The sequence below is a fragment of the Silurus meridionalis genome, chromosome 18 (genome assembly GCF_014805685.1).
Source record: "Silurus meridionalis isolate SWU-2019-XX chromosome 18, ASM1480568v1, whole genome shotgun sequence".
Taxonomy (NCBI): domain Eukaryota; kingdom Metazoa; phylum Chordata; class Actinopteri; order Siluriformes; family Siluridae; genus Silurus; species Silurus meridionalis.
Window position 1 is genome coordinate 12,530,467 of NC_060901.1, and position 23,898 is coordinate 12,554,364.

General features: G+C 39.3%; 1 protein-coding gene across 5 annotated transcripts in view; it reads right to left on the reverse strand.

Annotated features, from left to right (window-relative positions):
* The window catches only part of tbc1d22a (TBC1 domain family, member 22a), a 182,495-nt gene that overhangs the window by 76,945 nt on the left and 81,652 nt on the right, over window positions 1-23,898 (reverse strand). For 4 of the 5 annotated variants that reach the window (XM_046873155.1, XM_046873153.1, XM_046873154.1 and 1 more), the window contains one exon: window positions 7,889-7,995. In XM_046873155.1, coding sequence (XP_046729111.1) covers window positions 7,889-7,995 — 107 coding nt within the window. Of the gene's footprint in view, window positions 1-6,697; window positions 6,819-7,888; window positions 7,996-23,898 lie in introns of those variants that run through there. The other variant, XM_046873156.1, reaches the window with a different exon arrangement.

Consider the following 23,898-nt stretch of genomic DNA (forward strand, 5'->3'; position numbering starts at 1 on the left):
AGGTTCCAGTGGGCTAAAGAAAGACAATCTTGGACTGTGGATGACTGGATGAGAGTTATATTCAGTGATGAATCACGAATCTGCATTGGGCAGGGTGATGATGCTGGAACTTTTGTTTGGTGCCGTTCAATGAAATTTATGAAGACAACTGCCTGAAGAAAACATGCAAATTTCCACAATCATTAATGATATGGGGTTGTATGTCAGGTAAAGGTATGGGAGAGATGACAGTCATTACATCTTCTATAAATGCACAAGTTTATGTTGAGATTTTGGACACTTTTCTTATTCCATCAATTGAAAGGATGTTTGGTGATGGTAGCATCATTTTCAGGATGATAATGCATCGTGCCATAGGGCAAAATCTGTGAAAACATTTCTACAGGAAAGACATATAATGTCAATGGCATGGCCTGCAAATAGTCCGGACCTCAATCCAATTGAAAATCTGTGGTGGAAATTAAAGAAAATGGTCCACGACAAGGCTCCAACCTGCAAAGCTGATCTGGCAACTGCAATAAGACAAAGCTGGAGACAGATTGATGAAGTATACTGTTTGTCATTAGCTAAATCCATGCCTCAGAGAATTCAAGCTGTTATAAAAGCCAGAGGTGGTGCAACAAAGTACTAGTAGTGTTTTTATTTGGTGATTCCATATAATTTTCCTCAGATTTGTGTGATTCCATATTTTTTTCCTCTGTTTGATCTGTAAAACACTTGTAATTGACTATAGTTATCTTTCTTTGTTGTTTTTAAGTGTTTTATACAGCCAGAATATTGTTTTGTTGAGTGAAAATTGTTTTGTGGCATATATGTGCTTGGTTTTTTCTCTACACAATTAAACATTTGAATGAACATCTTCTGAGAAGGGTGATTCCATACTTTTTGCCAGGGGTTGTATATATATATATATATATATATATATATATATATATATATATATATATATATATATATATATATATAAACACACACACATATATATATATATAGTTTTATCCATCCATCTACCAGTTGTAACTATCCCTCCATCCAAGTGTTAGATCCATCCATCTACCTGTTGCAACTATCCCTCCATCCGTGTTTGATCTATCCATCTACCTGTTGTAACTATCCCTCTATCCAAGTTTTATCCATCCATCTACCTGTTGTAATTATCCCTCCATCCAAGTGTTAGATCCATCCATCTACCTGTTGTAATTATCCCTCCATCCAAGTTTTATCCATCCATCTACCTGTTGTAATTATCCCTCCATCCAAGTTTTATCCATCCATCTACCTGTTGTAACTATCCCTTCATCCAAGTTGAATCTATCCATTTTCCTATTTTAACTATCCCTCCATCCAAAATCTGGATAGGTAGATAGTTGGATGGATGAAGAGACACTTGAATGAATAAATTGCCGATTGCATAGAGGATGAGTAGACAGACATCTGTCCACCTACTCCAGCAAGTTTCCATCCATTCACCAAAGTGTATATCTACCCATCTACCTGTACATCTATCCATACATCCCAGTCTATATCTACCCTTTCACTGATGCATCGTATCCATCCATTCACTCACGTGTCTCTTCATCCCTCATGAAATCAGCAATTCATTCATTCAAGTGTCTCTTCATCCATCCAACTATCTACCAATCTAAATTTGCCATCTATCCAAATTAGCTGGCTTTCCATCCTAGAGTTTCTACTGCATCCTGCACACGTGCGTGTGTGTGTGTGTGTGTGTGTGTGTGTGTGTGTGTGTGTGTGTGTGTGTGTGTGTGTAAATGAGCTCAATTCCAACAATCAGGCAAGCATGCTTCTATTAACTCTTCATACTGGACTGGAGATGACGTGCTTGAGCGAAGCCAGAGTTGGCTTAACAAAACTATTACTGATTTTAGGCTTTCGACAAAATCAATGCCTACTCCAGCTGTGAATATCTGCAGGAATGCCGTGCTCCATCTATAACCAGAAATGAGATAAGCGGCTACGCGCAGCCACGGCACGGTAATGACTAATGTCGGGGATATTTATGCAGCTCCAGAGAAAAAGAATAAAGAAACTTGACATAAATGAGAAGAGGGTAATTTAAAGTCAAAATAAGCAGTTTTTTTTTTTCCCTTACAGCTAAATAAATTGTAAGAAGCAACCGTTCTGAAGTTGAAAAATAATTTCATTCCTGCTAAATTGACAGTATATGATCTCCGCCTTGCTCCCCTGCTGAGTTGATTATTTATCTATGAGGCTGCATAAAGGGTCTGCTATCATAATTTTGCCTCAAGACTCCACATTTGCTGCTGTATGAATGGACGACTTACAGATCTTGAACAAATGCACCGGAATGAATTAGTATTGGAAGCATGAAGAAGCATCTCTTTAAACATTAAGGTGGACACAGTGTTAATGTGTTCACATGCACTAATAAAATCAATCCATTTTTTTTCAATGCCAAAGCTGACCAAAGACAAATTGATGCCTCCATTTGTTTGAAGGTTTAAAACTGACTGTAGGAGTCTGGTTTTGGAGGCCTGTTTCACGGCTTCTTTGTGGTTGTACGACAAGTAGCGCACGTCTTTTATCAGTAGTAGTGGTGTCCTACAGAGCCATGGCTGCCATGATGAACCCCTATTTTAAACCTAGCATTAGAAGAAAAAAAAAAACAGTTTGTAGATGATCACCAGCCTTTTGCAGGAGCTGGTAGTATGACATGAAAACTGTTCAATAATCCATAGCAATCAGCAATTTTCATCTGAAGAACACGATCCCAGCTGTAAAACATGGAAATGGCAGCATCATGCTGTGAGGGTCTTTTGCTAGAAAAGACACTGATTTGCTTTATAAAAATCATCCTTAATCCACCAGGTTTTTTGTGGGAAAGTGCTTGTGAACCTTCTCAGCATGACACCAGGATATTACAGTCAGTGTGCCAGGATTTACATCAACTGGGTACTTTGACAGGATCCCCTCCGTTAATACTTGGGTGGAGGAACGTGATCGATGTTTTGCGATGGCGTGCGAGTCGAAGGGTTAACGTGGAGCAGTGGCAGACAGAAGGTTAAGCCGTTGTAATTGCGAACAGTGTTCTCCCCTGAGCGCAGCTAAGCTCCACCTGCCACACTGTGTGTTTAACATCATTCAATATTAAACGGTAGAGGCGACAGCCAAACAACAAACAAAACTCCCTCTGTCTGACTGTCACGCCCACGCGCTCAGCGGCACGCTACAGTGAGAGCTCAACCCACAGAATCAAAACTGTATCTAATTACCTAAGCACGGACGAAACGGATTTGAAGTAACGCCTTCGACGCAACCAACGCAGCTTGAAAATGTTACATGCTGGAACACGGCGCCGCTCGGTGCTCGATTCTGATTGGTCAGATGGTGCTGATGAACCCCAGCATGTGTCTAAAAGAGGCGGTTCATATCAGGTTCATATTGATGTACTCATTTGAAAACAATATAGTTTCTATAGTAACTGATAATTCACTTCTAGGCCATGAACATTATCGAACCCTTAGTGGGCGTCGGTGGTAAAGCAGTCTTTTACGCTTTCCGCCACAGGAAGTCCTCATGACTGAACAGTTTGTGCTTTTGCAGTTTCTAAGCAACAAAACAAGCAGTATTTGTTTCGAAGAGAATGGAAAGCATAACATAAAACTAAATGGGAAACTAGCATGTCAATCACTTCCAAAGCATTAAACGTACACTATATTCGCATAAGTACGATATGTGCTTTTTAAGCATCGCATTCCGACTTTTAGTCCCATTTTGCCCTTAGAATTCCCTCCACTCTTTAGGGAAGACTAGATATCAGAGTGTGCTTGTGGAGATTCATCCCAAAGGTGTTCAATAGAGTTGAGGTCACAGCTCTATAGCAGGAGCTCTTCCTCCCAAACCATGCAAAGCATATCTTCATGGAGGGACATTGTCATGCTGGAACAGGTTTGGGTCTCCTAGTTCAAGTGAAGAGAAAATATATGCTACCGCATCTAAAGACATCTTAAACAGTTTGAAGAAAAAAAAGATGTCTGGCTGGGAAAGTCAGGAGTCCCAATACTTTGGTCTATAATGTAACTATAAACACACTTTGTGATGGTAACAGAAACTGTGTGTTTAGCCATATCTACTACCTACTGTTCATTATTTCCAATTTATAACCTAGAAACCTAAGCTTATACTACAAAGACGGACATTTTGGGGATGTTTTTCTGAATATTTATTTCCACATTCAGTCCCATTTTCTGTTACAATTACCTCTATTCATCTGGGAAGATGTTCCACTAGATTTTGGAGTGTGCTTGTTCTATTTTTTTTTTTTTTTAAGAGCATTTAAGAGATAGGAAGGTGGTAGCTCAATGGTATTAAACTCTGGATCTGTAGGTCAAAAGAAAAAAATCTGAGCGCCACCAAGCTGCCACTGCTGGGCCTTTGAGCAAGGCCCTTAACCCTCAACTGCTCAGGATAAGGCCTCCAAATACCATAAATGTTTTTTTTTGCTCAGCCTGTACCCTGCAAAATGAATGCAAACATAAGATGTATAAAGAAGACACATATACAAAACTTCTTGAAGGTCTTCTTAGGGTTCTGAATTTCCTAACTTATGGATTTAGCCACAGAGGTGTTAGAAATGCCAGATACTGAAGAAGGGTGAGGAGGTCTGTAGGTAAAGGCTCAGGAGAATTGAGATCACAGCTCTATAACAGGCCACTCATCATCTTCCACTTCAAAACTAAGTAAGCCATATCTCTATCAAGCTCACTTTGTGCACAGGGGCAGTGTCATGCTGGAACAGGTTTGTGTCTCCTAGTTCAAGTGAAAGGAAATGCTAATGCGGATCCAAAGGCATCCTGTATAATTGTGTGCCTTTGTGGAAACAGTTTGGAGAAGGGGCGCAGACGAGCCGAGAGGGCGCAGACGAGCCGAGAGCTCGCCGTGTGATTGGTAGGAAATATGCGAGTCTAACCTTTTTTTAGCATTGTCTTTTAAGCAAATAGACAAACGAAGAGTCAAAAATGGTTGTTAGACACAATGTGATCGGACTCACAGCTTTGACTTATGCTCTTTATTGGACCTGCATGTCTCTTCATGTCTTGACAGAAGTCAAAGCTGAATAAAGTTCAGGGGTAGTCGAGTTCATTACAGCTGTATGTGTGTGAGATGCAGGTGTGAGAGTGTTGTGCATGTGAGAGCTGTATACAGTATGTGTGAGAGCTGTGTATGGGCGTAGAACTAGATGGAAAACACACACACACACACACACACACACACACACACACACACACACACACAGCAATCTCTTTGCTGATTCGGTTTCCTGCTCAGTGAAGGTGCTGCATGTTTAAAAATGTTAAAGAATTGTGAATTGATGTTTTTGGGGTTTCTTTGTATTGTTTTCATTATAATTCACAGCTTGTATTCCACTTTGTGCTGAAAACTCAACTGTCATCTCATAAAACAAGCGTTTCGAGGCGTCACCGTATCAGACCGCATCCGGTGCCTCGTCACACTGATATTTCGCTTTATCTTGAGTTGAAGGGACAGAAAGGGATCACATAGCCAGGAAACAAGAAAAGCTGTTCCACATTGGCGAACTCGGGTTCAAACTGATGTGAAAGTGGTGTAACTGCACGCCGCCGAGCGGAACATCGCTTCTAATGAACGCGTGGCTTTCCCTGCTGAACCGACGAATTTACCAGAATCGACTGCAGGTGTTGGTTCACGCGCACGTACGCGGCAGACGGAGATGGAGACTGAGACACGCAGGGACCTGGGTGACACTAACAACTCGCGAGCAAATGCTGCATGCCATTAAAGGCGCGTACGTGAAGGTGTGAAGGAAAAAACAATGAGCGGAGGAAAGTCATTAGAGCTTATGAGGATCCGCTTTGTATACACAAATTACCGCAGTAATTAGTGACAAAACAGCACAAAAGCTTCTGGGGCTCCGAATGCATTTTAATCTACTGCCAGGAACGAGAGGTGATTCGCCGAATATAAATGACCTCCAACTGTGGAGGGGACGATCATCAGCACCCTCAGTGTGTGGCAGAGAGGAAAAAAAGACAAAGCGGCGTGTTTGAGGGGGAAAAGTCCATTTTTTTGAGCGCTGTTTCAAACCCGCAGGTGTAATTACGCAGTCTTTCATCAAGAGGGAAAAACAACTATGAGAAAACACTGACTGGAACCACATGGCATTTCCCCACTGACTTCTGAGTAACTGGGAGGAAAACTAGGAGGATGATCCAGCATCTTGAGTGTAGCCTCATACTGGGGTGTGTACAGGGGCTTTATGTGCTGCGTCACGCCAAAGTCAGGGGTAGAGGTTTAACGGTATGCAGAATTCACGGTTCGGGTCAATTTCAGTACAGATAGGAGGAAAGGAATGCGAAACATAAAACTGCGTATCTTTTTGAAAATTATTATTATAATTAACGCAGCTTATTATTATTAGCATTTGTAAACGTCAAAAGTTTTATTATGAAACTTTATAAAAAAAATTGTTATAAACATTTTTATATAAGACCTGCTTTGTTAAATAATATATAAAATAATATTTCCTAATATTTTATATATATATAAAAAAAAGAATAAATCAAATAAATGCCATACACTTTTTTATTATAGTGAAATTTAATAAATAGAAAAATGTAATTCAAACGTTTACATTTGATAGACCTTATTTTGGTAATATATATATAAAAGTGTGTGTCTGTGTGTTTGTTTTTTATTTAATATTTAATTCTCTAAATTCTTTCATTTCAGCATACTTGCAGCAAATTCCTTTCATCCTTCATCCCTCCCTCGATAAGCAGAAATGTCAGGATTTTCTCCTTTAAAGACAGATATACACCTTTTGTATATACACCTTTTTTCTCATATATATCTTTATATATTCTTATATTTTTTATAGTTTAATACTTCATTTATCTGCCTTCTTTTTCCTTGTTTTGTTTTTCTCCCCATCCTATTCCCTCATGCCAGACCTTTGAAAAAAAGCATTTCACTGCATGTCGTACCCTGTATGTATGTGTATGTGACAAAAAAAATGTGATTTTGATTTGATTTAAGATATTCAAGCGAACGCTAAAGACTGTCGTAAAAAAACGGAAGTGGCTCCGTTTCGCGCATGCGCAAAACAAAATAAGATTTTTACAACGCACTTCACGACGTATTTCGCCGCACTACAAGTCAGCCACAGTGACACTGCGTGAACTCTAGTTTCTTGTTTATACCCCTTGTGTCGTTGTGTATGTTTTCAAGTGTAATTATAAAAAAATAAAAAAATAAAAAAGGAAATACAGTGACGCACGCAACAGTGCGAGGCGGAGACTAAACAAACTTGCGGTCCACCACTTAATATGTTTGTGAGGAAACTCGGATTGTAACTATGTTCCGCACGTAAAAAGGACGGCATTTAGTACGCCTGTGCACCAAACCCAAAGCCCTGTACTGAAACATTTCTGGATAAATGCGTGTAGGCATCACTGATGTTTTCCAGTGTTACAAACACACACAGAGAAAGGCAAAGCGGGACAGGGCGCACCAAGTCCCAGTGGTGATTCGTGTATGGGTCTTTTGGGTAAGCAGGTTGCTTGTACCCATGGTGCAGAATGAGAATATTCATCATCGCTTTCGTTCCTGGAGAGAGGCCCGAGAAGGAGGGAGAGAATGAGACTGAACACGCCTGGGATTTGTGCTGCGCTGCTACTGTAAGCAGGTGACACACACACACAAAACACACACGCCGTTTCCTCTCCCAGCAGTGCAACCCTCTGCCTGAGTGTTCTCACACACACACACACACACACACACACACACACACACACACACACACACACACACGCACACAGCGCGAGTTGAAGAAAAGCTCAGGATCTGTGCGAACGGGGAATCAATTTACCTGAATGCCATCCAGTAGCTTGCTCATGCACCAGAAGCTGTCAGCCTCGATGTTCCGCAGCACCTCTTCCTGTAAGCTGGAAACATCGAAATTTTCCACCTCCTCCTCTGCAGGCGAAATAAAGGAAAGAGTGATAGAGACAAAGAGAAGAGACAGAGCGGAGAAAGGATGAGGAGGAGAAACGAGACAAGAGACAAAAAGAACGCATGAGATTAGAGCGAGGAACGCGGCATGAGGTTTAACGTTAGACTTGACACGATACGATACGCTACGCGGGTCACGGCACCACGACGATTCGATGAGATCGCCTTTGATGATGAAATAAAGCCGAATGACAGATTTTGCTAAGAGCTAATGAGATGTTACAGTTTTCTTACGTCAAGAAATTGTGAAAAATGTCACTACCTGCCTACCGGTGCATTTATTTATGATTATATTTAGCATGTCACGTGATACACAGTGAGTAGGAAGCGAATGGTCCTCCGAGTTACAATGGCTCGACTTACGATTTTTCAAACTTGCGATGACGATAACGATACGATACAATTGCTAAATTATTTGTAGTTTTGAGCGGCGGCAAACATGCTTGCTGCCTCATTTGTATACACTGTATAGTATATACAGTATGGTACTGTAAATTGATCTATTTTGCACTAGAAGTCGACCGATCCTGTATTGCACTGATATTGATAACTAGGTTGGTAGCTAACCGACTGAACAGACTGCAACATAGTTAAAACAGCAGAAAAAATCATAGTCCAAGCTAAAATGTATAGTGTTATTTATGTCTGTACTTTTAAGAGTCACCAACAGCTGGAACCAAATTCCTTGTGTGTGCCAACACACTTGGCCAATGAACCTGTTTCTGATTCGTCGTCTTCAATTGTTCATTTACAGGTTTTCTGTTCTGAAAACTACACCTTGTAGTTTGGTCATTCAGATAATCCAATCTGATCACCATAATAACAGCTATTAATGACTCCTGCTGATCAACTTATTACTATTTTGCAAATAATGGCAGTAGAACAGATGAGCCATAGCTAATAAACTATTAGTTATACTGTCAATTAGAAGCTATAAAATAAATAAATAAATAAAAAAACTATTTACATTACTTACATTAAACAAACATTAACAAAATTATAAGTTCAACCCAGTTTACCATTTATATCGAGTCCCAGGAAACAATGGGAGCTCATGCTAAACAACACAGAGGTGAAATTTCTGGACCTGCTCAGCACCGATACCACCCTCGACCTCAGAACAGCACCCTGACATTCCATACGACCAAAAACGAATGAGAAATGGTGTCAGGAAAATAAGGACCTTTTCATTTCACCCCAAGAGCTTTTATATACATTACTAAGATTGTCTTGAATTGACAAGCAGGACCCGGAGGAAATCTTAAAGATCATAGCATAAACAAAACTCATATAAAGACCCGTAAACAACATGGTATAAATTTACTGACAAGGTTATTAACCCTGCTTTTTATCACACGTGAGGTTCACGGTCCAGAAATTCCAAATGACAACCATAATTAAACGTATTATATTATAATTAGACTTATTATTTTATAATTACAATTATTTAGATATTTATTGATCCCACAGGGAAATTGTTCTTTTGTTCGGATATCTCAGAGATGTAGGAAGCTGGGCTCAGAGCACAGGGTCATCCATGTTACAGCACACCTTGATCACTGAGGGTAATACTGGATCTTAAACCCTGACATTCTGATCAGTATCCCAAAGCCTTAACCACTGAGCTTCCACCTTCCCCAATGAGTTGGAAATGTGACTGGACCCCAGGCCTCCTCACCACACCTACATCAGTCCCTGAATTTACTACCACCCTTGTGAGTAAATGATCAAAAATCTCTAAAAATCTAGTGAAACAGCTTTCCTAAAAAGTGGAGGCTGACACAGCAAATGGAAACTAAATGTGGAATATTCTAAAAGCACATACGAATCCTAGTCAGGTGTCCACAAACTTGTGTCCATACAGGGTATAATCCTGAGTAGAGCTGTAACGATTTCTCAAGTAACTCAAGCAATCCGATTACAGTAGTCCATTTAACTAAACACGCGACACCCTGTTTCCCACGGACCTTTATTACTGACGCACCACCTGTTAAACTCTTTAGCGCTCTGGACAGGGAACACAGAAGACGCAGCAGAAGGGAAAGTGGAGGAACGGCGAGGGCCGAGGAGAAGATTGAGGCCACAGAAAAATTCTGAACGTTTCCAAAGTTTGGTTTGGTTTTGAACGTAAACAAAGAAAACACCGTACGGTGCGGTTACCGTGTTTAAAATCGTTTAAATTAGATTTTTATATTTTAGTTTTTTTATACAGCGCGTTCAAAAGGTCCCTCCCCAAACACACGGAATTGGTGCGTGGAAATTTCAAGCTGCGTTTCCCAGAGACAAGAAAACCACATTGCGATACTGTGCAGGATTTAATAAATACATGCATTAATGAGAACAATTATGAGTTTCATTAAACGAATAGTTTCCCGTAATCTCCGGCTACTGCGGAGGGACTTTCTGAAAGCAGCTGTGTTTGTATTTGGATGTACCGTAACATGACTATTAAATGCGCTAAATGGCTTTCGATTTCACGGATGTTCTTTTATGCGATTTTAGCAATAGAAATTTACATTTTTCCAAAAAGAAAAACAGATCACTTGCTCATATTAAGAGACCTGTCGTATGTTCCTCACTCTTATGTAGTACCTCTTATCAGATTACTAAAATACCGGATTACTAGCAGCCGTAACTCTGCTTTATGTGCATATAAGCATTAGAATGATGACTTTTGCTGTATTTATACTGTATTTTGTGCCTATATAAGATCAGAAAGGAATTCGGCACGCATGATTTTTCTACTGTGGGTTCAAATGAGTCTCTGTAAATCCGAGCGCGATGCTGGCGTCGCTTTAGAGGCTTTGCGCACATCGCTACAGCACAGCCTCAAGCACTAATGATTTTCTGACATGCTGCTTAATTGGGTTTAGCATAAAGCCAAATCGTGCATGGGTCAGAAAAGAGAAACGTGCACGCCCGCACAACCCGCACAACCATGGCTGTCGGAGGCATTAAGAACAGCGGTGGTCTATTTGCGCAATTAGCAGAGCTGTGGTGGTCTCCCGCTCACTTCCAATCTGCTGGAGACAACACAAAAGTGCAGGTCTGACAGATTACACAGGTAAAGCAGAGCCACAGAGGAGGAGATCTAAGAACTTCTCTTACACAGATCCCCAAACACACACACAGACTGCCAGCCTGGCTCTGTCTCCTTGGCAACGGAGGCAGAACCTTGAGGCTCTGGCGGCTCAGTCTGGATGGATCAGAAACATTTGTAACGCTCACATTCCAGGCCCTGGAGTGGACACAAAGCGGACAGCAAAGCCACACACACTCATTGACTCCTATGATTCTTCCCAGGATAACCTTTTCTCTTACTAATGGAGGGCTGCCAACCTCTGCTATTGTTGTAGGGTCAAAGCTCCTCCACTCCTTAGATAAAAGGTCGTGCTCTAGGAGACGCTCAAAGATTGCAACGACTTCAGTACTACCCTTGAACCCGGACTCGGGCCAAGAACGTTGTTTTCTAGATTTCAATGCAATTTTTTGGGACACAATGCATTCGTAGTCGGCTTTTACCCAATAATCTCTGCTATTTCCTGAGTGCTACCAATCAGTGTGGGTGAAGGTCAACATGAATTATCTTCCACATACTGCAGATGGAATCCATCAATGGACTGCCTCTTATATCCGAGGTACAATACCGAGCGATTGTATCTCGAATATAAAAGCTTGTTTTGGAAAACATTTTTACACTGAATCAAAGCAAGACATACATTTACCCAACAACCTGATTTCAGCCACTGCATTATTTTCCTTCAATCATTAATTCAAGAGCATTCAGTAAAAATACACCAAACATCTACATTCATGGCATCAGGGCACCACAGACTCGTAGATTAACTGATTATTATAATAACAATAACAACAATAACAATAATAATAATAATAATAATAATACAGGCGTCCCCTGTCTATCATGGTAGTCACGTATCAAAACCGACCCCGAAAAACTATTTTCTGCGATAAACGGACGTGGTGCTGTGTAATCTAGTGATCGGATAAAAATCGCTTTTTCTTCATTAAAGAGCGACATAAGTTTACAAAAGAAAATAAGACGTCTTTTAAAATGAACGTCATTTGTTTCCTTTTTAGAAAAAAAAAAGAAAAAGAAAATAGAAAAAACTATTTTATTGCTGAAATTTCATATATCTGTGAAAACTAAACCTATTTATTGCATTTAATTGCGATATTACATCAAAATGCAAATACAAATATATCTTAAAAAAAAATTTAAAATAAATAAATAAATTTCGAAAATAAAAAAAAAGGTAAACGCACTGTGATCCCAAACTTTGGAAACTTTGCCTTTTTTTTATCTTCTATTCTCATACTCTATAAAAAATGTCAAATAAATGTCAAATAAATTCACTACTACATAAAAAATAAAGCTTTTTTTTAATGAATGAGTGTAACAGTGGTCAGTGACTGGCAAATAAAACCCTGTTCATGTAGTGCTGTGAAAAATGTAGTTATGTTTTAAATCATTCATCTAAAGGATGCTTGTAAATTTACTACTGAACTACAAAATAGAAAATAGAAAATAATTGCTATTAATAAAATAATAATTGAACAAATAAATAAAAACAGATGAAATATAATTTATATATATTATATATTATCAATATAACTGAATAAACATAATAAATAAAACAAATAATTAAATACTGTATGCTAACAGAAATACAGTAGAGAGTTGGAAACAGCAGGGGAGTGCCAACTGCAGTGTCCTCGATTGGTCAGACGGAAACACCATCTATCTCTCCTGGAGAGCAGAGTCATTTATAAATGGCTGTTGGACTGGAAGTCATCTCCTGACGATAGGTCATACCTTAGATAGCTTTACCACTTGGGAAATTAACATCTACCACTTGTCAGATTAGTGTCAATTGTTGGCTGGGTGAAATTCTTACATCAGGTAGGGTTTTTTTGTAACAACAGCGTTATCAGGAGGTGGTAGCTTAGTGGTTAAAGCATTGAACTTTGGATCTGAAGGTTATGAGCTGCCACTCCTGGGCCCCTGAACAAGGCCCTTAACCCCACAGCTGCTCAATTGTAAGTCGCTCTGGATCCCATGAATGTAAATCAGTGTGAGTGATGTGATGGCTCAATCCAGCTGTGGAACAGTACCTCATTTTCCCAGGAAGAAATGCTCTTTGACACACATACTGATTTGATGCGGTATTTCACAACAACTTCCATGAATTTGGAACAGAAAGTGAGTGCTATAAAAGCTGAACTGCACTATGGTCATTAATAGTCACTCGATGGACATTAACACAGACCCTAATTTACACCCAAAAATGCAGACGTCTGCACTCAGGAACTTTAACTATTTACTATAAACCTCTGCTCATTCTGTCAAATTATGCACATTTCAACCTCATTTTTGTCACATCTGCCTAAAATGTATCACACTATAGCTCTGTTATATGTTTAATATTTACTATTGCTGTGTAAAAGCCCTTTGGTCTGTTAGTAGTGATATTTTGTTCTTTTGTATGTATGTGTAATAATGACGAAGCTTGAGTTGAGTCGAGTTGAGCGAATCCGCCCTGAATCCAAAGTTAAGCTTCACAATCGTAGTAGCAGGAAAAAGTGAAGAAAGCTCATTTCGGACCACAGGGTCAGTTTTATGGGAAACGAATGCTTCAACAGTGCAGCTGTCCTTCATCAGCTTCCTTGTTCATCACAAACCAAGGACATGTATAGCAGACCTGAGCTGTTAGGTTCAACATGAATCCACAGCACCCCCTGTGTTAAGTCGAGGAACTGCGACGTATAGAGGAGGATGAAAGGCTTCGGTAAGTAAACCTTATGGCCAAAAAGCTCATATGGCGCTTGGACGTGCATTACCATACTTATTACCGAGAAGTGACAGATGTACTCTGACTGGACCCTGAGGCTAATCAGTCTTCAAATCAGACTGCTGAAATCATCAGTGGCATGTAGCTCACATAGCAGATGACAAAACAGACAGGCGGAAGGAGCACTGCAAACACGAGCCACACACACACACACATGCTCACACTCTTTTAGCGTCTAATGTCCAGTCTCTGTGTGGTGACCACAATGCCATCTGGCCAAACGCGCTGTGACTGGAGCGGGCGGTTGCCCATGGAGACACACCAGCGGTAAGGAGTCAAGGTGACACAGTCGGCGGATATAAAGAGCAGAAAGGGCAGCAAGACAACCGAGACCACAGCGACCCCTCGCACACCGCCTCACCGAATCCACTTTAATGTGTTTAATTGAAGACCGGCGTGCTTAACAAAATAAACGCTCGAAATAAACTGACCTCTCACACCCACTTATCTGTTAATCAGCGCTATACCCATTAGCCATTTTATCAGCGTCGCCTCCAAAACTTCTCGATATATAATTTCTGATTGCAGAGATACACACCTATACACACCGCTATATCAGTGTAACTGCTGTGCTGAGAATGGGCTCGCTATCCAAATAACATCTGGCCACATCTGGTGATCCTATAGTGGTCGCTTTTCAATGATGGATGAGTTACAGATGGGCTACAGTCTGTAATCATATATAAGTGCATCTGTATTGCATATGTGCCTGATGAAATGGTCAAGGCAGGCGTACCTAATAAAGTGAAAAAACAATCCACACCAACCTTTTCATGTCCTTGAGTCCACAAATCAAAATCTCAACCTGCACGGATGAACAAACCATCGGATTGTAGGGATGGTGAGATTCACAGATTTGTGCCGGGGCATCGACATAATAGTTAACGATGTGAAGCATGGATTTAAAAAGTGTGCATCGGATACGAGTTGGCGAAGTGTATCGCGATGCATCATGTTCGCATCGGTAAAGAGTTAAAAATGATACGTTTAGGATACAATTCTAAGTAGATGCGCTATACTTTTATTATTTAGAAAGTGGCAATAATTTGTGAATAATAATCGATATGCAGATCGATTTCCTCGCTAATCGGGTTCTCGTAGCACCACTGCTAAGACGTGATTATGCCGTGTCGCAACACTACGGAGACGGAGGCGTGTCCCGAGAGTCACATAGAATATAGATTAACATGGCAGAGGTAGAGCTGCATCTTCCTGGAGATGGAAAAAGGCCTGTATGTGAAAGGGCCATACGTTAGAAGTCAGAAGGCACTTAATTAAACCTTTTATGATCGGCTGTCTGGACCAAAGTAATAAAAGTGAACGATCTGTACCATATCGATTTGCATAGAATCATATTTTTCCACTGAATCAATTTATTTTGTAAAACAAATCGAATCGCATGGTAATAGGGGGTGAATCGTATCGCATCGGCCTCAGCTATGAAAATGTACCATAGACCACATTTCTTTCCTTTACTTAAAGAGACTTGATGATGATGTCAAAGTGTTGGAGAAAAAGCCTTGCTACGTACTGCACGAACATCAGGAAACGTATGCAGCCGTCTAAAAATATCTGGCATTATTCCAATATATATGGAATATATTATTGGAATATATATATATATATATATATATATATATATATATATATATATATATATATATTCCAATAATATCCAATGTTGCAATATAATAAAAAAATAACAGCTTGGCTATTTTTTGAGACTTTAACGAGTACATGGTGTGACAACTGGGGCTGAGCACATGCAAACACACACACACAGAAGTGTTCATTCTACGAAGCTACAACAAAGACAACCGTCTTCATCACAAGAGTTCAACCAATTTTTACTTTAATCCTTATTACACCTAATAATCATTTAAATCTAGACGTCAACCTTGTTTGGTTCGAATGATCCAGAAAACAAAGGAGGACTAGTAAGAGCTTCGCTATGTTACAGTACACGCATCGTGCAAGCTGCAGAGAGCTCTTCTCTTCTCTAAATAAATACATACATACATATAAGTGAAAGCAAGCGATGTGCAAAGTTGAATCAGAGGTATATAAGGCTTGCGCCTGCTCTCACAAAGCTGAATGTAGCTACAGTATCTGCATCAGTAAAATGAAGGAACAAATTGCTATGTTTAGCGGTCATGGAAATCGCTTCAGCAGGAAAAAATGAGGAGAAGTTTCTATCCACAGGAAGTTCAGGCCCTTAACCAGGAACTCCAAGGACTAAAAGACTGGTCTCGATACACAACAACCTCAACCTGCACATCTTCACAGCACACTTACAATAGATAAATACAAGTTTGTAGACACCTGACTATAAAATTGGTATGTGCATGTGTGACAAATAAAATGTCAATTTTGTAAACGGTTTAAACTCTCAAATTTCTCTCTCTTTTTTAAATAATGACATTTACTATATTTACTGCAAACATAAACTCTTCACCCCTTCAGCCCACCATCAGATGGTAGACCTAGCTGAAGTATCCGGGTCGTTCCTGCCAGACACAGCAAGAGCTTCATCCCCCTGGCAGTCACACTCCTCATCATCCTGCATCCTCCAACAAGCAGCTGAATAAAGCTAGACTGAATAAGTCGGGTTTAACCGCAAACCACAACGTTATTAAACACCGGTCTGCATTTTGTACTCCTTTATCAATTTTTACATTCAGAAGCTGCTGTTTATAACAGATTAATCACTGAGATCATTTTCAAAGGGCTGGTCAGCGTTTTCATTTCATTTATTCTATTTGATTCACAATGAACATTGTCTCAAGCTTTATAGAATGTAAGAATTATAGAAGAAACATTAAAATAAGTGCTTTACGTATATTTATACCTGTTGAGAAGCCTGGGGCAACTGTGGCTAGAAAAACTCCTTCAGATGGTATGAGGAAGAAACCCTGAGAGGAACCAGACTCAAAAGGGGAATCCATCCTCATTTGGGTGACATCAAGAGTGAGATTATAGTATTTAAAACATTACAAACACCAGAGAACCATATACTATAATTGGTGTCTTTCTACTATATTTGTATCTTCTACAGTTATACTTTACACTGATCAGGCATAACGTATAGACCACCTGCCTAATATTGCATTGGGCCCCTTTTGCCCAAAACATTTCTGACCCTTAGAGCATCAACAGCATGAACTTCTTCAGCAATTTGAGCTGCAGGAGATCGTCTGTTGGATCGGCTCACACTGATCAGCCTTCGCTCTCCACGTGCATCAATGTCCGCCCACGACCCTTTTGCCGGTCCACCACTGTTCCTTCCATGGACCACTTTAAATAGATACTGACCACTGCAGACCAGGAACATCCCACGAGAGCTGCAGATTTAGAGATGCTTTGATCCAGTCGTCTAGACATCACAATTTAACCATTGTCATACTCAACTACCCTATGCTTCTCCATTTTCTAACACATCGAACACTTTGAGGACAAAATGTTCACATGCTGCCTGATATATCCCACCCACTAACAGGTGCACTGATAAAGAGAGATTATCAGTGTTATTCACTCACCGCTTATAATGTTATAATGTCAATGTTATGCCTGTTCGGTGTCTATTACTAATAATATATCAACTATAGTGTCATTTAATAGCACCGTGGTGGAGAGTCTTAAACACTGCAGTCCTTATGGAGAAAAGGATTGTGACTAAGATCTAGAAACATTAAGCAGGAACAAGCCATGCGAGCCAAAAGCATAAATAAAAAATATCCTGCATTTCATCCCAGAGACAATGAGATCAGGACGATGGTGAGAAGCATGATTGTGACAGGAACATTCCAAATTGACTCAGTATGACTCAAGGCCTTTCACACAAGCTGTGCAATTAACTGACCAAAAAAATTAATAATAATAATAATAATAATCAAAAGCCTTAAGATCAAAGTAAACAACAATTTAAAGCATTTGTGCCACTGTAGAGTAAAGTATCATTTCTTCTTTTCCAATTTCTTCCGTCAAAAATGAAATTTCATCACTCGCACTTGTTAAGACCACTTCAGGCAAAGTAAAATTGCACAATTATGTGTTCGGACGGAAAGAAGTTCACTGCGGTCCTCACACAACGCGAAGAAAAGTGGCGGGACACACGCAGAACACAGCGCGGCCATGAAAAATTGGTGAGCGGTAATTGGAAGGTTGAATTTGCAGGTGGTTGGAGGACAGCTTGTTTGAGCCGGGGCTCCGCTGGGACACCTGGTCCAACCCTGGAGACGCTCTGAGGTGTGCTTCATCTCCGCTGTGTGTTAATTAGCACATGCTGCTGGTGGCCTCCTTTTTGAAGGGGTCTCTGCATACACAAACCCTCATCAAATGCTGTACATACACATAAAGCCTACCAGGTTCCCATCAAGCACAGAAATGTCACCTGGTACTCCAGACTCTCCACACTACCTGACTAATTATACATTCCACAATACAGCCAGAAAAAAAATTAGCTACAGGAGGGAAAGATAAAAAAAAAAAGAAAAAAAAGAAAAATAATAGAGGATGTCCATACGGTGCAGAGTGCATCGTTTGACAGTTTTGCACCGATCCCTCCATCTGGAGCCAGGTTCCTCCTGCTATCGCTTCCCGTTTGACTGTGGTCGCTTCCTGTGTGCAGGGGATAACGGACAAGCTTCCCTTGGCACGCTGCCGCCGCCAGCTGTGAAGACCTGGCACTAGTTCTGACGTCGCACACCAAGCAGTCCTGCCAGGCCATATGCCCTCCGTTTGCCAGGCCACGGGGAGGAGAGGAGCTCAGTCTCGGTATCGCCACACACTCCAGAAGAAGCATTCATATTCGGTGTCACTCGTAGCGTCCCACATCAGATGACCAGCAGGGTTCGGTTATCACGAAGCATGTTTGCCTGCATCCGGCGCAGGCTAATGAATGGAACGAAGATTTCACGAAGGTGTAATTGAAAGCGGGGATAATTAATATAGGAGTCGATTTGGCAAATCCGTCGCCCAGGCAGCACAATAACGAGAGCTGGGACCGTAATTATGTGAGCGTAGCATTGTGGCGAAACGGAAGATCTGTGATTTATGAGAATCGTCATCTGGAGGTAATGAATAAAAGGCTTGTAGCGAAGAAGAAACAGAGAGCTCACATTCTCCAAGAGTCAGATGTTCCCACATTTCCCACAGTCACCAGGACGTGAGGCGATGAACCGTGGCTCCGGGAGAAAATACATGATTTCGTTGCCCGCATCATCATCATCATCATCATCATCATCATCATCATCACCGGACATAAGATATCAGCGGGTCAAAGATGTATAAATGATGCAACTTTAGCAACCGACTAATAAATAGATGTTAACTGAATGAAGTAAAGCGACAAATGTAGGAATAAAACGCTAATGAAAGACCGAGTGAAAATTCTAGAAATGATTATTTACCGATCACTGCGCTTGTGCATGTTTGTCACTGCATAATATTCGTTCATTGTCTTGCCCTGGCGAGTGCATTCGCTGCCTCCTATTAAGGCCCTTTCACAGAATTAGGGAGGATTTCACAGAACTCACACATAATGAAATATCCCAAAAAGGTTGCTCTATGTGCATGTCACAGCTTTTCACACCTGGTGGTGGCAAACTCGGGTGATTATAATGCAGATGATGCCCCATAACCTCTCTCTTTCCCCTCCTGTACATTTCCACTGGGCCATTCACCAGACACGGGTGGCATATAAAGCAGCGGTGTGAAATTTCTGCCAAAGCTATTGAATCAGTGTAAGAACGCGCAGACATGCAGGAAACCTGAACGTGTTTTAAAAAAAATTGAGACGTCATAAAATAATATCTTGAAACACAATTTACATATACAGTAGTCCTCCGCTTTACCGCGGTTCGAATCTCGCGCCCCAGGTTTATCGGTTTTTAGCAGATTTTTCCGGTCTCTTGCGGATAGCACGATAGACCAAAAAAAAAACGTATAGGGAATTGTTTTTAAGAAGTTTTAAAATGAAGTAAAATGTTAATACAGTACAGTACTGTATACATAAAATAGCATTTTTGGGGTGGCGTCCGTTTACGGAGGTTTTGGAACGTAAACACCGCGATAAACGGGGGATTACGGTACACACTAAAGGTCGACCGATTCATAGGTTTTGTCGAATAATCGGCAAAAAATCTGATAGTTTTCCGTCTTGCATTCTTTGATGCATCGGCTGAGAAATTCGACCGTCATTATAGGAGTGGCCTCTAGGGGCGAATCACAGATGCTACGTGCTGTTTGATTTTACACGCGAGACTGCACGCTGCACGGAGTGAGCACGCTGCCTGGAGAAAGTACGAAGCACGGAGAGCGCAATATTAAATGCATTACTTATGTAATTTATCAATTATATTCATTATTATATTCAGATTTATTTTATTCAACACATTTTCATGATTCATTACTGATTTTTTTGTTTTTGTTATAAAGTTCAGTACTATTTTAGATGAGCAAATGTAGAATTTGATGTTGGAATTGGATGGATCAGATGTCCACAAACATTTGTCCATATAGTGTGTGTTTATATGTATTTATGTATATTTATTTCACACAATTATGTATTAGGCCAATTTACACTTTTCCTATTCTCAGTCAAATGGTATTACAGACAATATTACAAAGTTACTTACAAATACTGTATACTTTTTAATATATGACAAAACAACCAAAAGTAAAACAATGATGTTTTCAAAGAATCTCGAGAACCTCCGAGTCATGTTCAGGACAGAGCAGAAAGCCAATTACTGTCTTGTCCTGCATTTAAAATCCTCTCAATTACTATTGTAAAAACCCGAGTGGAGTCACGTGAGCACGCACTGATGGCCTTAATGCATTATGCATCGTATCAGCAAATAAAACATGGAAATGCGATTTATCAAAGTCCAAACCTCAGTCTTTTTCCCCTGTTGAACCAGAGGTACTGATGCACACTGTAATACTATGAATAAGTCTAATATTGGGGAATTATGACGATCTTCTGTTGCTGAGTCACGTAAAAAAAAAAAGGAAAAAATACAGCTCAGGCGTATCTATGATTTAATAAAAACGTATTCTCTGTGTTTATGTGCACGACGTGGAGACAGTCACGTCACCCGCAGCTTGTCAAATAACACATAAGAAATACAACAGAGGATCATGGCAGAGAATGCCAGACCCGAGTTTATACAAATCCAGCATTTCAGGCCAATATTGTTTGGAAAAAGAGATTATTCGACTGCAGCACCTTTGTGGACTTTTTATGTAGTCAGGAGTGAATATTATGGGCAATAAAATGAAAACATATAGAACTCATTGAGCAATATAATACAAAAATGTACACTTTTTTTAAAGCCCTTAAAAGCAAACCTTTTCTCATTTCCTTTTTATTTTTTATTGCTTTTTTTTATTTTTATAAATCTGACATGATCTTGTCATCTATTTGCATATCATTTGCTGCATTTTATGCTGCTTTTTAAAAGGTTTTTACCAATAATAATTAATAATTACTAAATAATAAATAAGAATTATTTAACTAATAACTAATAATTATTAGCAAAAAGTGTTTACCGTATGTTTTTATTACGTGTACAAAGTTTTGCTGGGATATTAAAATTAAATTAAATCTAAAGTAATATTATGCTATGTGTAATATTACTTTAGATTTGATTTAATTTCAATATTAAACATGACCTTCACCATGTCATGTGACTGAAAAGGATTTACAAACTGCATTTCCTGGTGACGTAACATTGTTTTATTATTATTATTATTATTATTATTATTATTATTACTATTATTATTATTACTATTATTATTATTATTATTACTGTCAAAGTTCAACCCCCCAGCATCTTATTTATTTATTTTTTACTAAAAATTACAAAAGTTTAGTATTGATGCCTGTCAAAAAAAAAAAAAAAAAAAAAAAAAAAAAAAAAAAAGATACAAATTGCAGTGAAGGGTTCAACATTAAAACATTATTTAAAAAATGTATTAATACAGTAAGAGAAACAATTTGATTTATTTTTATCAAAAAAGAAAAAAGTGTCCCAAATGATTTCACATTAACAAGCAGTTGCACATGTCTAAAATGTTGGAAATTTGTGAAGCACTGAACCTCAAACAACTGTCGCTGTTTGGCAGCACATGAGGAGGCATAACAAGCAAAAGCAGCTGATAGCCAGTGTAAAATCTGGTGGTGGATCAGGTGCTTATGTGACGATTGATAGCCTACCAGGGGATTTGGACATAAAATCTGTTTGCCTCTACCAAGAGGTTTAGAGTTAGTCAACATCAGCCATCAAACTTTCTACAAAACGGAAAGCCAAACATGATCCCAAATCAACACTGAAACCCAAAGAAACACAGAACTATGTTTAGGTCTATGTCAGTGTCTAAACTGCTGTAAACAGCGTAAAACATTAATTTTTTCAGATCCTTTGTAAAACCTTCTTGAACGGACCATGAAATTGTGCTTCATTTAATCTCGATTGGATTACTGTAATTCGGCTCAGGTGGGTCAAATGAAAGGGATCACATTTTGCCTATTTTAAACCTCATTGCATTGACTTCCGAAGAAATATCATGTTGATTTTAAGATTCTTTGTACAAGGTTTATGTACAAGGCACTGAACTACTGTATACAGCTCCTGACTATATTGGTGATCTTCAACTGTATATGACTTCTATAGTGTTAAAAGCTCTTAGCCCTCAGAATTATTGCTGAATAAGCAGTACACACCAACAACATGCATTAAAAAATGCAGTACTTACACTCGGATTGTAACAACGAGTCACAAACGCATGCACTGCTGCTAATCCTGGTTTATTTAGAAAGATAAGGGTCCGGTGTACAACATGCTGTAAGGTGTTTTTGGTCCAATTAAACAATCGAATTGAATTTAGATTCTTTTGTTTACGTCGTAGTACTTCGGACGGGGTATTGTTTTTATATGTTTCGAATAACTTTCACATACAAGAACAACATATTGGTAGTAGTAAAAAATAAATAAATAAATAAATATTTCGCTGATAGAATAAAGTGATATAAAAAAAAGATATGCGAAGATGGTCCTGAAATCAAACTCTGGGCAGGTGATCGTAGGGACGTTTTGTTATGCACCGCCTATCATTTTAAACCTTTTTTTCCAGCCAGTATCATTATGGAATCAACATGATCGATGGGGTGCAGGATTCTAATGTTGTATGGGAGGTTTTTATTCCACATGTGGGCGAGTTCTTTGTTTTATTACTCATTAGAAGCTCTTAGTGGTCAAAGATCGCAGCACGTGCACTTTGACGCACCTGGCAGGAAGTGGAATGCATGTAATGCAAGCAGTTGTTTCCAGCTCGTGCTAACTGGGCTTTGTTTGAAAAAAAAAAATTAATAAATAAAAAAAAAAAATAAGAAAGAAAGAAAACAAAATAAAAATGAACAGTCCAAAAGGTTGTTTTGTTGTGAACTACTTTTATCTGTTCCTGATTCACGTTGTAAATCTAAGCTATTTTCTGCAGCTCTGGAACAACCTGGGGTTTAACATACAGGCCTTTCTAACTTTTGAGTGTTTTTCAAACTAACAGTAGGAGTTATTTTGGTATTTTTGATTAAGTTGAATGTGCTGATGTCTTTCGGTGCTGTAAGTCCTGTAGTAAAAGACTTTAGGTCAACTACACAGGTCAGCTGTGTTAAATGTGCGCTATATGACACATGACTTGACTTATCTGAACCCTACTGAAAGTCTGAATGTACAAACCTAATATAAAATGCTATATAAAACATTGTGTATTCTGAACCAAGATCATTCTATACAATCTATAAGGTCAGTCTAGATCACCCTACAAGGTCATTCTAAAACTTTATACAACAATCTATGGGATTTTTCTACAACAATCTACTGTACAAGATCATTCTTCATTCTTCTACAGCAATCTATAAGATCATTTCACAACCTCCTACAAAATCCTTCTTTATCCATCCAAAAACAATCAACAAAATCCTTCTATGTTCTTATAC